This window comes from Petaurus breviceps, unplaced genomic scaffold (assembly GCF_028583685.1).
Source record: "Petaurus breviceps papuanus isolate PSGF00001 unplaced genomic scaffold, PetGlider_PUasm1.0 90845, whole genome shotgun sequence".
NCBI classification, from domain to species: Eukaryota; Metazoa; Chordata; class Mammalia; order Diprotodontia; family Petauridae; genus Petaurus; species Petaurus breviceps.
In genome coordinates, this window is record NW_027187359.1 from 21391744 (window position 1) to 21406660 (window position 14917).

At 38.5% G+C, this 14917-nt stretch overlaps 2 protein-coding genes across 3 annotated transcripts in view; one reads left to right on the plus strand and one right to left on the minus strand.

Annotated features, from left to right (window-relative positions):
• The window catches only part of CEBPZOS (CEBPZ opposite strand), a 295755-nt gene that overhangs the window by 253336 nt on the left and 27502 nt on the right, over positions 1 to 14917 (plus strand). The gene's annotated exons all lie outside the window — the stretch shown is intronic.
• The window catches only part of SULT6B1 (sulfotransferase family 6B member 1), a 45223-nt gene that overhangs the window by 12894 nt on the left and 17412 nt on the right, over positions 1 to 14917 (minus strand). For both annotated transcript variants that reach the window (XM_069072206.1, XM_069072205.1), the window contains 3 exons: positions 12761 to 12850; positions 10103 to 10229; positions 1877 to 1971 (listed from right to left, as the gene is read on the minus strand). In XM_069072206.1, coding sequence (XP_068928307.1) covers positions 1877 to 1971; positions 10103 to 10229; positions 12761 to 12850 — 312 coding nt within the window. The remainder of the gene's footprint in view (positions 1 to 1876; positions 1972 to 10102; positions 10230 to 12760; positions 12851 to 14917) is intronic.

Sequence of the window (14917 nt, forward strand, 5' to 3'; positions counted from 1 at the left end):
CTCAACCTCTAGTAGTCTGACTTCTATGGCCTCTTTAAAGAAATAGGTCTCTCTAAGGTCCCCCCAGTGACATTATTATTGCCAATCATAATGTCTTCTTTTTTTTTAATTCATCTGCCGCTTACCATCTGTGTGACTTTGGGCAAGTTGTTTTTTTCATCTGTAAAATGAGAAGGTAGGCCTACATTACCTCTTAACTCCCTCCTAGCTCTAAATGCATGCAACTTATGTGCTTTAGGAATATCACTTGTGCTGTTGTTGTTTGTCCTTCATTCTTGAAGAAGACCATGGCATCAGGAAGGTTGATGCCAGGACATGCAAGTTAATTGGATTTTAGTGAGGCAGGGCTGTGTAAAGTCACCAGCCTTATTCTCACCCCCGGAGCCATCTGGGTCCAGTGGTCAGATAGAGATCAAGACAACTAGAGATGGCCTAGGATATAGTGGGGAACCTTGGCCTTTTCAAGCTAAGGTCCTTAACAGGTCTCAGTTTGACTAAGGCAAAACCTATTCAGTGATTAAGGCTTAATAAGAGAGGAAGCAAAGAATAGCCTCTTTGAAAAAAAAAAAAAGATCTGGGAGGGAAAGACCTTCAGGGTTTATGGCCAAAACAGAAACAATTGTTCTTTATGTGCTTTCTGCGCCAACCAGGGCCCAAACAAGTAGAGCTCAGCCTGAGACCTACGATTGGCCAATCAATGAGAGCCAGAGTTATTTGGGGGGCAGTTGTGTGTAGGATGGGAGAGACTTAACAAGGCAGGTATTTCCAAAAATCTATTTCAAAATAATTTTACTAATTTCTCTCCCCAAAGTTATGATTCCATCTCCCAGCTCTGATTGTGTAAGGTTGAAGCTCACTATTCATTTCTTTAGTTTTGCAATCTACAGAGAAGCATCTGGGGGTACATTAAGCACAGACATTTTCTTTCCATTAGTCCCCTTCAGTCTGGAAAGTGCACTCATTCACAATCAGAGACCAAGATTCACCTGCCAAGCAAGTGATTGCTACATAATTGTAATGGGGAAAAAAAGTGAGGCATGAATATTCAAAACTAGGAATTTGCCTCTAAACAAGATAAGGCATTTTATTCTCACCAAGGAAGGGGGGGTTGGAGGACTGAGAATCACTCTATTTTTGTCTTCTGATGGAAAGTTGAGCATTTCACCTTTATTGTGACAAAATGAAGCATGTGGGAGTACTGAGTCATGTTCTGAGTAATCAACAGTTCAAGGTATTTCAAAGATAAGAAATCCAGTTTCTCTCTGGTTAGTACTGGATGGAGTACTGGGCTTAGAGTCAGGAGGACTCGAGTTCAAATGTGCCCATAGACATTTATGTATCCCAAGTCACTTAAAAAACAAATAAACCTCTATTCACCTCAGTGAAATAGCACCTGCCTCCTAGGGTTGTTGTGAAAATAAAATGAGATGTTTTGTGAATCACTTAGTATAGTGCCTGACACATAGTAGGTGCTGTATAAATGTTTGTTTCCTTCCTTCCCTTTTATTCCACTGCCAGTAAAAGATTTACATACAGATCTGTCATATATAGATCATATCACTCCTCTGCTAAAAAAAATTTTTTTTCATTGCTCTCTATTTTATAACTTGTAAAATTCTAGTGCCTTTTTCTGTCATTCAAGGTAGTACTCTACCATTCGGTTTTATTTAATGTTACTTGCCTCCATAGTCTCAGTGCTCTAGCCACATTGGACAGCTCCCTTCACTATACATTTATGTTTTCACATCCTTGCTAGAGTTGTTTGCTGCTTCAAGTAAAAGCTTTAAACTATGATTTAGCCACAATGTCTCCAAATGCTTTCCTATGTGACTTAAAATACATTTTACTCCAAAACATCAACAACTGGACTTCTCACCTCTCTCAGGTCTTCATATAATATAAACATAATGTTTTCTTCATCAAGGTGTTTGTTCCAATTAACTGCGTAGTCAAAGTAGCTTCCCCAAGAAACTAAAAGACAGACCAAAAACACATTATAAGATATTTCAATAAATGAGGTCAATGGATAGAGAACTATGTCACAAATTAAATTCAACAAACATTTGTTAAAATCTATTATGTGTCAAACATTGTCCTAGGTAATGGATATTCATAGACAAAAATGAGATAGTTCTTGCCTTCAAGAAGCTTGTATTCAACGAGGGGCAGGGAAAAGGGAAATACAATATATTGACCTAAAAAAAAGCCACTTTGAGAAGGAGTGATATAATGAACAGCGGGGGTCAGGTAGGGTTTCATGGGAGAGGCTACAACTGAGTTGATCCTTAAAAGGAGTTCAGGATTCTGAGAGATGGTGATGAGTTAGGGGTACATTCCATACAAAAGCCAGAACTGAAACATCAGGAGTCAGGAAGAGCTAGTAGTCTAATTGGGCTAGAACACAGAGTGAGAAAAAGGAAGTAATATGAAATAAGGAATAATGCTTTAATATATACATATGTAGCCTCACTCAAGTCCTATTTAAGTATCTTATCATGGTATGCATGCTTGAAGACCAGATCATACTACAATCTGGCAGGCCCTGCCAGATTCAAAAGGCTTAGAGCAAAGAGGCAAATATGCTGTAATGGTAGAAAACAGGGCCGCGAGACAGGAAGACCTGGGTTAAAATTTCAGCATCTCTGGAACATACTTGCTATTTAATTGTTGTCAAGGCACTTAATTTCTTAGTGACCCAAGAAACTCTTTAAAACTACAACTTAAAGAGAAGGTGCCCATATCCATTAATAGAATCGACTCACTAGGACTCCCTAAACCAATGAAATCACAGTTCTGATCTTGCCACTTCCTGACCCTAAAAAAGCTTCTAGTATGGTCTTGTAGCAACCATGAAGCTTTAGTCATTAGGTGGTGTTTATCTAACATTATGTAGGTCATATAGTATTTTTAAATGTAAATTGTTCTGAGCTGATGCAAAGTGAAATGAGCACAACCAGGGGAACATTGTATACAGTAACAGCAATACTGTGTGATGATCAATTGTGAGTGGCTTACCTGTTCTCAGGGATACAATGATCAAGACAATACCAAAGCACTCATGATGAAAAATGCTACCCACCTCCAGAGAAAGAACTGAAAGAGTCTGAATGAAGCCCAAAGCATGCCATTTTTTACTTTATCCTTTTTTTTGGGGGGGTAGGAGAGTTGGTCAGTGTTTTCCTTTATAAACACGAGTAATATGGAAATATGTTTTGCGTGATTGCACACATATAACCTATATCAAATTGCTTACTATCTTAGGTAAGGGGGAGGAGAGGGAAGGAGAGAGAATCTAGAATTTTAAAAAAATGTTAAATGAACGTTAAAAAATCATTTTTATATATAATTAGGAAAAATAATATTTTATTCAAAGAAAAAAATAATGTAAATTGCTCACAAAGGATCATATACTTATAGTTGGAAGGGAGCCTAGAGGACATCTAGTTCAGTTCCCTCATTTTACTGAGGCCCAGAGAAGTTAAGTGATTTGCCCAGAGTCAAAAAGCATCAATTGGAAAAACTGGGATTTGAACTCAGGTCCTGTGTCTTTGAATTCAATACTCCAATATCAGTTCTCTTTCCACTACATCATTAGTGTATATCCTAAATATAACTGCATAATATATCTATGTTATACAAATTCTACATGCTAATCTCTGCCCAGAAAGACTATTTCTAAATAGTAAACAGAACAAACTATTTGTCAGAGTTTTAACCATTCTTTTTCTTTTTTTTTTTTTTTTGGCCTTTTGGAGGGCATTTGGAGTTAAGTAACTTGCCCAAGGTTACACAGCTAGTTTAACCATTCTTTCTTAATGCCCTTTTATGATTCCCACTGATAGCAGGACATTTGAAAACATGATGGGAGCACTGCAGTATAACATTCAGGAATATGTGATCAATCTATCCAGGAACAAGGAAACATTTAATAACACAGAAATAAAGGTTGTAGGAAAAATCTGAGACTTAGACATGGTCAAGACCCTGACTGTGAGACAGAAATCATCTCTAGTTTTTGTTCTGACCTGGGCTACTTGAGCTAAGTGCACTCTTCCCTGCGCAAATCTGGAACTTGGATTTTTATTGGTACCTGAACCAGTAGTTCTCAAATTTTTCTTCAGGTGATCTTTGCTTTTCCTGCAGCCTATTTTGATGGAATAAAAAGGGGAAACAAGGTTTCTGTTATTGAGATGGAAAAAACCCCAGCAATTTATTTGTCATTTTAGCCAAACTGCAGGTGCACAGTCTCATCTCCACTAAATGTACACCTTTATCACATTTACCTATGTATATTTTCTTTTCTGTCTTATTTCAACTACTGGGGTAATCTGACTTTGTCTTTGATGCCAAAGTTCATTCATATTGCCATTTAGCCTATCAATTAATCAATCATTCAACAAGCTTTTATTAAGTGGTTACTATGTACCAGACACTGTGCTAAGATAAAAAAAAAAATATCTTTGCCCTGAAGAAACTTTTATTCTATTAAGGGAAATTATATGAGCACATATAAGTAAATCTATATGAAATAAAGGATATCCTAAAAGTCCTGGTGCAGTTTTACATTTTTACGCTTTATGCTTAAAGCTTTGTTAAAACTTTTGGGACCTTCAGTATAGAAAGTAAATACCAGGTAATTTAGGGTCTGAGGAGGCTACATTAGGACCTGAGGGGAACAGAAAAGGTCTTAAGTATTAGATGGTGCTTGAGTTGTATTGATACTTTAAAGGAAGTTAGGGATTCTAAGAGGCAGATATGAGCTGATGCATTCTTGACATAGGTGATCTTCTGTGCAGAGTTATGGAGATTGGAGATGGAATGTCATGTGTAAAAAAACAGCAAGTAGAGGTGGAGCCAAGATGGCAGAGTAGAAGCACAACCTTCCCACAGCTCCGGCTTCCACCCTCCCCAATCCATGTAAAAAGGGGACTCTAAACAAACTTTGGAGCTGCAGAACCCACAAAATGACACAGAGAAGCTAACCTCCCTCTGAGGACAGCCCGGCAGGCCTGCAGGAATCCAGCGCAGCGCTCTGGGAGCCAAGCCGAGCACCAAGCCGAGGCTTTAGCCCAAGGGCGGGCCTGACCAGCTGCCGGCCAGAGGGACTTCAGGTCAGCAGCAGCTGTGGCCATTTCCAGATTTATCAACACATAGACACAAAGGACAAAGTGAGAGGTCAGTACAGCCCGGACTTTGGGACCAGTAAGTGGGAGTGCATGGCTTTTACCCCCAGGGCGAAAAGCCGCTGAGACGCCGGCACAGCCAGCCAGCACCCCGTGGAGGCTTCAGCTCTTGGCCTGCAGAGTGTAGGGGGACCAAGCACCAGTCTGAGGGGTAATCGCTCTTGCTTTAACCTGCTTGGATCTGGATTGCAGTCTAGGGTGGAGGTTCTGGGGTGTGTGTCTAGCTTGCCAGAGCGTGTGGAGACCTCAGAGAGGGCACCTATCTAATACCTCCGGCAGCTGAGAAAACCCCAGCGTTTGGGACGAAAGCTCCCCTGTCTGGTGGCAGAGTCCTACTGTGGCAAGAAGCCCATAAGTCAAGTAATTGAGCAGACAGAAGATTCCACCAATACACTCCTATTTTGGGGACAAAAAGGAGCAAAGCATGGAACAGGAGGAAAGCAGTGAAGTCAGAACTCCTGCACCAAAAGCTTCAAAGGAACATACAAGCTGGTCACAGGCCATAGAGGACCTTAAGAAGCAGATAAGAGAAGTGGAGGAAAAATTGGGAAGAGAAATGAGAACAATGCAAGAAAATTATGAAATGAGAGTCAACAGCCTGACTGAGGAAAATAATACCTTTAAAAACAGACTGACTCAAATGGCAAAGGAGTGTCAAAAAGGCAATGAGGAGAAGAATGCCTTAAAAAGCCGAATTTGCCAGATGGAAAAAGAATCTCAAAAGCTCAATGAGGAGAATCATTGCTTCAGAATTAGATTGGAGCAAACGGAAGCTAATGACTTTGTGAGAGATCAAGATGCTGTTAAACAGATCCAAACAAGTGAAAGAATATAAGGCAATGTGAAATATCTCATGGGAAAAACCACTGACCTGGAAAATAGATCCAGGAGAGATAATTTAAAAATTACTGGACTACCTGAAAGCCATGACCAAAGTAAGAACCTAGAAATCATCCTCCAGGAAGTTCTCAAAGAAAACTGCCCCATGTTTTAGTACCAGAGGGCAAAATAGGGGTTGAAAGAATCCACTGATCACTTCCTGAAAAAGATCCCAAAAAGAAAACTCCTGGGAACATTATAAACCAGGTTCCGGAATTCCCAGATTAAGGAGAGAATATTACAAGCAGCCAGGAAGAAACAATTTGAATATTGTGGAAACATAATCAGGATAACCCAGGATCTGGTAGCTTCTACACTGAGGGATAGAAGGGCTTGGAATATGATATTCCGGAGGTCAAAGGAGGTGGTATTAAAACCAAGAGTCACCTACCCAGAAAAACTGAGTATCATGTTTCAGGGGAAAATATGGTCATTCAGTGGAATAGAGGACTTTCAAGCATTCTTACTGAAAAAACCAGAGTTGAATAGAAAATTTGACATTCAGATACAAGAAGCAAGAGAAGCATGAGAAGGTAAACAGGGAAAAGGAATCATAAGGAACTTATCAAAGTTGAACTATTAACATTTCTACATGGAAAAACAATAATTGTAACTTATGAAACTTTTCTCAGTAGTTGAAGGGATTAGAAATATATATATTTGTCTATATATGAGGGTATATGGGCATATGAATACATATGTGAATGTGTGTATATATGTTTACAGGTATACATAGATAGAGGGCACAGGACCAATTTAACAGGCAAGAATGATATTTAAAAGGTGAAATTAAGAGGTGAGAGGAATATAATGAGAGGAGATGGGGAGAGACAGAATGGGGCGAACTATCTCATATAGAAGAGGCAAGGGAAAATGGTTACAATGGAGGGGAAGAATAGGAAGGCAAAAGGGAATGGGTCAACCTTATTCCCATTGAATTTGGCTTGAGGAGGGAGTGAAATACACACTAAATAGGGTATCTCACCCTCCAGGAGAATAGGGGGGGAAGGGGATGATAGAAGGGAGGATAGGCTTGGGGGGAGTGAGGTTGGAAGCACTTACTTTTGAAAATAGACGGCATCAAAGTGGAGAGTAGAGCAGGTGGGAGGGAGGGAAGTGTAGTCAATCTTTTACAATGTATCTAATATGTTATTGTTTTGCATTAGCCACACATGTCCAACCTATACTGAACTGCGTATCTTCCCAGTAGGGGTGAATGATGGGGAAGGAGGGGAATGAATTTGGAATTGAAAGTTTTGAAATCAAATATTCAAATATGTATATATATGTATATGTGTGTATACTATTATTAATACCATTTTACATGTAATTGGGAAATGGGATGTGCAGGCACTGAGGCATAGAGATCCACTGGAAAAGTGGAAAGGGGTATGGGGAAAATGTGGGAGAGAGCAGATTGGAGGAGGGGATATCCTGTGGAACTGCTATTTTGGGGTGGTGGGTGGGGGAGAAATGGGGAGAAAATTTGTAACTCAAAATCTGGCTGAAACGGATGATGTAAATCAGAAGTTAATAAAACATTAAAAAAAACAGCAAGTAGAGCAGTTTGGGGGGAACCATACAGAATGTGAAGAATAATGGGTAATAGCACTGGAAAGGTGGGGCAGCTAGGTGGTGTAGTGGATAGAATACTGGGCCTGGAGTCAGGAAGACTCATTTTTCTGAATTCAAATCTGGCCTCACATACTCACTACAGACACTTGATCCTGTTTGCCTCAGTTCCTCGTCTGTAAAAATGAGTTGGAAAAGGAAATGGCAAACCATGCCAATATCTTTGCCAAGAAAACCCCAAAAGGGGCCATGAAGAGTCAGACATAATTGAACAATAACACTGAAAAAGTAGTCTGGAAACAGGTTGTGAGGTGCTCCAAATGTCAAAAGAGAAGTTTATATCTTCTCTTAGAGGCAACAGGGAGATTTTTGAGAAGGAAAGTAATATGGTTAGACATATACTTTAGGATTATCATATTGGCAGCTGTGTAGTAGATGAAATAGAGAGGGAAAGACTTGAGACAGAGGGAACAATGTATATTGAGAAATTAAGTAGCCCTTACAATAAGCTTCCCCTACCCTAAATTGCTTTGAATCTTACCATCTGATTTATGTCTATTATAGTTTCATTCTTTATCCCTCTATTACTCTCTGGGGAAAACAAAATAAATTGCTGGGGTTTTTTCCATCTCAATAAGAGAAACCATGTTTCCCCTTTTTATGCCATCAAAATAAGCTGCGAAAAGCAAAGACCACCTGAAGAAAAATTTGAGAACTACTGTTTCAGGTGCCAATAAATATTTTAGAAGCATTTTAAAGTTCTATTTCCTAAAATATCGATACCTCAGTTAGGTAGGTGAAATAAAATTGAAACAATGTAGAATGCAAAAATGAGATCTTATATCCTATAGCAGGTGTTAGGGGCACTATATTCAGTGAAGTTTCTTTTTCTTAGACTTGTCCCATAGGCCTCAAATTCATAAACTGTAGAATGAGATTATAGATGAAATTATCTCTAGAGTCCTTTCTAGAACCAACATTCAATAATCCTGTAATGCTAAGATGTAGGAGAACAAACAGTGAGGGAAATAAGTTGCCACCAATGGCAGCACCTCCCCTCCTCAGCCCACACATATTTCCCTGTAATTGCTCAAGAGAAAGGACAGGGAGATTGATCACATGCTGCAGTAGATAAAATATGGCTTTTTGATATGGCATAATAGCTCCAGGACATGACTTCAAATCAGGAAACATAGAATTTCACAATATCACAGAATTTTTGAGTCAGAAGGGACCTTAATGTCTATCTAGTTGAACTCATATGCAAAAGTAATCTCCAATATAACATATCAAACATCTGGCCATCCACCCTCTACATGAAGACCTCCAAAGAAGAAACTTTGAATAGGAAGGAAGAATTTGAATAACCTCAGTTATTTATCTACTAATATTATCATGGATGTGGCTCTGAAAGCCTCAAGTGTTCTTATCTCTAGAACGAGATAATAATGCTTGTACTACTAGCCTCAGAGTTGTTATAAAGAAGGTAATTTGTTCAATAAAGTGCTATGCTAAATATGAGAGGGGGTTGAGAATGAGGATGAAGGGGATGAGGATATGGATCATGAGGATGATGATGAAGAGACTTGGACAACTCACCTCTATCCTGATTTGCTCATTTTCTAGTAAATCTGCCTACATAATATGTTTTTATAAGAGTTCTTCCATAGGCAGCTCCTTATATTTGCTTCATATTTACTTTGTTTATCTGTGTACCTTTTTATATATTCTTTTACTTCAGTAGAATGGCAGTTTCTTGAAGGCAGGTATTGTTTCATTTTTGTCTTTGCATACCTACCCCCTAGCACACTGTGTGGCACATAGCAGACACTTCAAAATGCTTGTTGACTGATTCAACATGTTACCAAAGGCAATCATGAATCTTAATAACTTGATATTTTAAAATCCAGAGACAACAAGCAACATAAAAGAACTGCTGGGCCATCGCCAGATGTCTTGATTTATGTCTTACCATTGGACTGCCATGACTCTGGAGGAGGCTGATGACATTGTGCAGCTCTGCCTCACTTAAATCCAATTCACTTGCAAGTCAAAATATCATCATCCTGATGTCATCCATCCTCTTTGAGGAAGAAGGAAAATCAAAAACAATAAAAAAAAACTGATCTTGAATAATCTACTTAACTTCCATGGGACTCAGTTTCTTTATCTGTGAAATGGCTTCAGAGGTGTTCTATAGTATTAAAACAATATAATTGGGGAGGCTAGGTGGTGCAGTGAGTAAAGCGCCAGCCCTGGAGTTGGGAGGACCTGAGTTCAGTTCTGGCCTCAGACACTTAACACAAAAAAACTAGCTGTGTAACCTTGGGCAAGTTACTTAACCCCAATTGCCCTCCAAAAGGCAAAAACAACAATATAATTCTTTATTACTATTTGACCACAGATTCCATTAAAAGTCTTGTTTTCATATTTATCTGAAATGATAATGTTTCTTTAAGCAGCTATACCTTGTCCTTTCATGAAATAGTTGAAGAAATCATCCCAAGAGCCATAGCTTGGAATATCAGGGACATCATTGTGGAAATGAAAGAAAGATGTTGCTGTATCTTTTGGATTTCTAAACATCACCAATATCTGCAAAGAAAAAAAGAGTTCAATCTACTTTAGGTTTATGTTTATGTAATTAACAAAAGAGCTAATGTAAACAATTTCATTTTATACCCTGACATTTGATTTAAAAAGCAGGCAAAAATACCTCTTGCTGTGGGGATAACAAAAGTATGGATTAATGGAGCATACAATGCCTCTGTAGCAGAGGACTTGGGTTCAAGGCCTATTTCTTATGCTTAAGGACCTCGAACTGCTCACTTCAACCTACTGAGTCTCCGTTTCCTCAACTGTAAAATGAGGATGATAATTGCACCTACTTCCAATGGTTGTTGTAAGAATCAAAAGAAATGATATTTATAAAGTGCCTAGCACTTAGATACTTAATAAATGACTGCTCCCTTATTGTGTTTTTTTGCTCTCTTTTATAAGGCTTTGTGCTATGATTGAAAGAACCCTGGAAACTGAAATTAGAATACATGGGTTTAAGTCCTTGCTCCACTGTTTGCTAAGTATCTGTGGTTTTGAGCAAGTCGTTCAATTTCTATGACAAGTAATGTATATAAAAGCACTTTGTAAACTGAAAAGTCCTATTCAAATATAAGACATCATTATCATTATCTTAGTCTTTTCTCTGAGGAATGGAAAGGCAAAGAGATAAAGAGAAAGGGGGTGAAAGGGTAGGTTAATTATTCCTATTATTAATAAGCAATCTTTCATTAGGTCATAAGTTTCATATAAGTAGGAACTTTGTCATATTTATTTGTATTTTCCCCTGAGTGCCTTGGTGGGGGGTGGGGGAGATTTGGAAGTGGAAAGCGCCTTCCGTCTTGCCAGCTCTAAAGTTCCACATCACAACTAGCACATTGGCAAAGTTAACAAAAAAGGAGAATGACAAATGTTGGGGGGTCTTCAGGAAAACAAATACAGTAATATACTATTGGTGGAGCTCTGAAATGGTCCAGCCATTCTGGAAAATAATTGGAAACTCTACTCAAAATATTACTAAACTGTGCTTATCTTTTGACCCAATAACACCACTACTAGACCTATATACCCAAACAGATCAAAGGAAGAATAAACAACAGCTGCACTGCCCCTCCCCCCCCAATTACAGTAATTCTGCTTGTGGTGGCAAAGAATTGGAAGTCCATCTTTGGGGGAATAACTGAACAAAATATGGCATATGAATGTGATGGAATACTGTTATAATGTAAGAAATTAAGAAGGGAATTATTTCAGAGAAATCTGGAAGCAGAACCAGGGAACAACTTATACAATAACAATATTGTAAAGGCAAACAACTTTGAAAGATTTAAGTTCTCTGATCAATGCAATAACCAATTATAATTTCAGATGATCCATGTTGAGACTTAGGAGGCAAAACTAAGGTTTATTATATATGTTTCAGCATAGATTTGGGGTTTTTCAATCATCTCTGAAAAGGAACAGAGATTTCCTAAAGCTTGTATAGTTTCTAATCACATCAGAGATGAAGAAAAAGAATACAATGTTTGGGTTTATAGACATCCAAAAGGAGACAGGAATCCATAATTGTATCAGAGGAAAAATAAAGATTTACCTTATGCAAACACATTTGTAAGATTTACATTTCTAGGATAGGCTTACAAGATGTATATTTCAAAGATACACTTGGAAAGCTTTTAATGGGTTGAGAGGAAGAAGTTTTATAACCAAAAGATAATTAAAGAAGAGAAATTATGTCAGAGCTGGTTGAGGATTTATCAATAAATATTGGAGAAGGGGGTCTTCTGGGTTTTACAATCATCAAGTGGTTATAAATTACTTTATAATTTCTTGTCTCTGTTAAATAATAATTGGGAGTCTCAGTTGGTTTAACACACCTTAAAAAAAGCCTCAGCTTTGCTATGTGACTTTGTTTACAACTAAAGGTAGCTATACTGAATCCAAATAATAATGGAGTAAAGGGATATGAAATTCTTAGAACAACATAACTGAATATGGTCTCTTCCAGATATTTTACTTTATCATAAATAAATGTGATAAGGAAAGGTTTATACTGGAATAAGGTAAAAGAAATTACTGTGACATGAAGACCATAAGTATTAGTAAAATATATTTTAAAACAAAATAAAAACTGAGACTAACCCCACTGGGTATCTGACATTTATTTCAATAAAACTTTGTGATGAGGGGCGGCCAGGTAGCATAGCGAGTAAGAGCACCAGCTCCAGTGTTGGGATGACCTGGGGATCGAATCCGGGCTCTGACACTTATTACCCACCCAGAAACACCTGGCTGTGTAACCTTGAGCAAGTTACTTAACCCCAATTGCTTAGGGGTGGCCAGGTAGCACAGCGAGTAAGAGCACCAGCCCCAGTGTTGGGACGACCTGGGGATCAAATCTGGGCTCGGATACTTAGCACCACACCCAGAAATAACTGGCGGTGTAACCTTGAGCAAGTTACTTAACCCTGATTGCTTTAAAAAAAAAAAACCCTTTGTGATGAGAAAATGAACTAAGGGCATGATGAACATTTCAATGGCAGTGGAAAGGGCGTCCTGTGGACACTCACCTTGGCTTTGTTTGTGAAGATGGACTTGGGCAGTTTGTCATAATGAAGATGAGTTGCCAAAATCCTTGGAGATGGGAATTGTTTCATCCTCTGGAAAAATAAAAAACAAGTGAAGGAAGATTGCTATATGTTCAAGGTTGGGACTATTCATTCCTTAGCCTGGGGTAGGAAGGGAGCCCTATATACTTCTTTAGGAAACTCCTCTCTTGTCCTCTTTCCTCTCCTCCCTAACCTTTTATTTCATTGTTAGAGTGGATCTTTTACTGCCCATCCATAGTTTGACTAGAACATCAGTATCTCCATCTTTCATCAGTGAAGTAGGGCTGCTCAGGCCCCAGCATAAGTTATACATTCAGTCTTTCATTCTTTACTAAATCCCTCTGCTTATCTTATGCTGTTTTTCCTTGTAGTCTCTCTGGATGCTTATCTTTTTCTAGCTGTTGCTTCTTCTGTCATCCTGTGCCTTCAAAACCCTTCCACATTCCTGCTTTATTAGGATGGGAAGAGACAAAAGGGATTTTCTTTCTGAAAGTTTTTTTGTTATTTGAATCAAAATTTCTAGGTATCAACTTATCAACAATAATTGTTTATTTATCATCTATGTGCTAGACACTGATTTAGATGCTTAGGATATAAAAACAAAGAATGAAACAATCTCTGTTCTTAAGGACCTTAATGTTCTATTTGTGGAGACAGCTATGCCATCACTGATAGTACATTAGACTTTTTGCTCATGATAGATCTCTTTTCATATACATGTGTAATGAGGGTCTGACCAAAGGAGCTTCTTTTTCAGAGCCTGCAAAGCACGCTCTGCTTATGGCCAGCCTGTATGTAAGAGGTTGGGGAATCTGCTTCCAAAAAGGCATGAAGATAGGTAATGAAAGGCCTTGCTCCATGATTTGGAATAAGCACAAACATTTTGTAATTGGCTCAGGTCTATTAACCTTGTGGAAAAGTGATAGATTATTGATGGTCTGCTGAACTGAAACTGAAGTTCATTTGAAATGCACCAACCAGCAAAACATGGCTAGTAAGGCTTTTTGTCTTGTTCTTTCTTGTCTAGATACTATTCAGGAAAGAGATACATGCTAGAAGCTTTGAGATGAGGAGAGGCCTCAAACACTCCTCCTTTAGGACCAATATATGGCCCATGAATATAAGACATTCTTCTTTGCCTCCTTGCCTTTCTTCTTTCCTACTTTAGGTGAAGGAATATTGGAAATGGCTACAATGCCCTTTTGAGCTTCAAAAGCTTGGAACAGTGCATACCAAAAGTCTTGCAGTCTATGCTTGGATTTGCCAGAAGCCAGAGTGAGAAGCAAAGATCTGTTTGACTAGTCATAGCCCTAAGAGATCCAAGAAGAAAGTACAGTAGTTGATTCATTGTCTATGATGAATTTGGAAGTGAACTTGGTGGGACAAATTCTATGTAGGAAATGTATTGATTTTGATCCTATTCTTCCTAGGGGCAGAAATGATATACCAAAAGCTGTGCCCCCAGAAGCTAGGAGGAAATGCCTTGTAACTTCTGTTCTTGGTATATATGAAGTGAATGTTAAGTCACGTCTAACTCTTCATAACCCCATTTAGGATTTTCTTGGCAAAGATACTAGAGTAGTTTGTCATTTCTTTCTCCGGTTCATTTTACAGATAAGGAAATGGAGGCAAATCGGGTTAAATAACTTGCCCAGGTTCACACAGGCAGTATCTGAGGTCACTTTTGAACTCAGGGAAATGAGTCTTCTTGATTTCAGGCCTGGCACTCTATCCACTGTACCACCTAGCCACCATATGAAGTAAATATCCCTTTGCAAAAGCTATGATGTTAATTGTGGAGAACACACTGGAATGGGGTGGGGAAAGTAGGGCTGGAACCATAGCATTACAACAATATTCCTCTGTGTGATCTGTGCACCATGTGCTTAATAAATATACACTGCACTTTTCAAAGAAAGACCAGTTAAAATGTAAAGTTGGATAATATCTACCAAGAGGCATTATTTAGCCAAAGCAAAAAGAACCTTTGTTCCCAAATTTCTTGAATATCTGTTAAAAAAAAAAAGTATGTGGGGGGGGGGAACAAGGGAGAGGAACCTATCCATTGGTTACTATGAATGATGTAGACAGCAAAAGATAATAAAGGCAAAATATAAT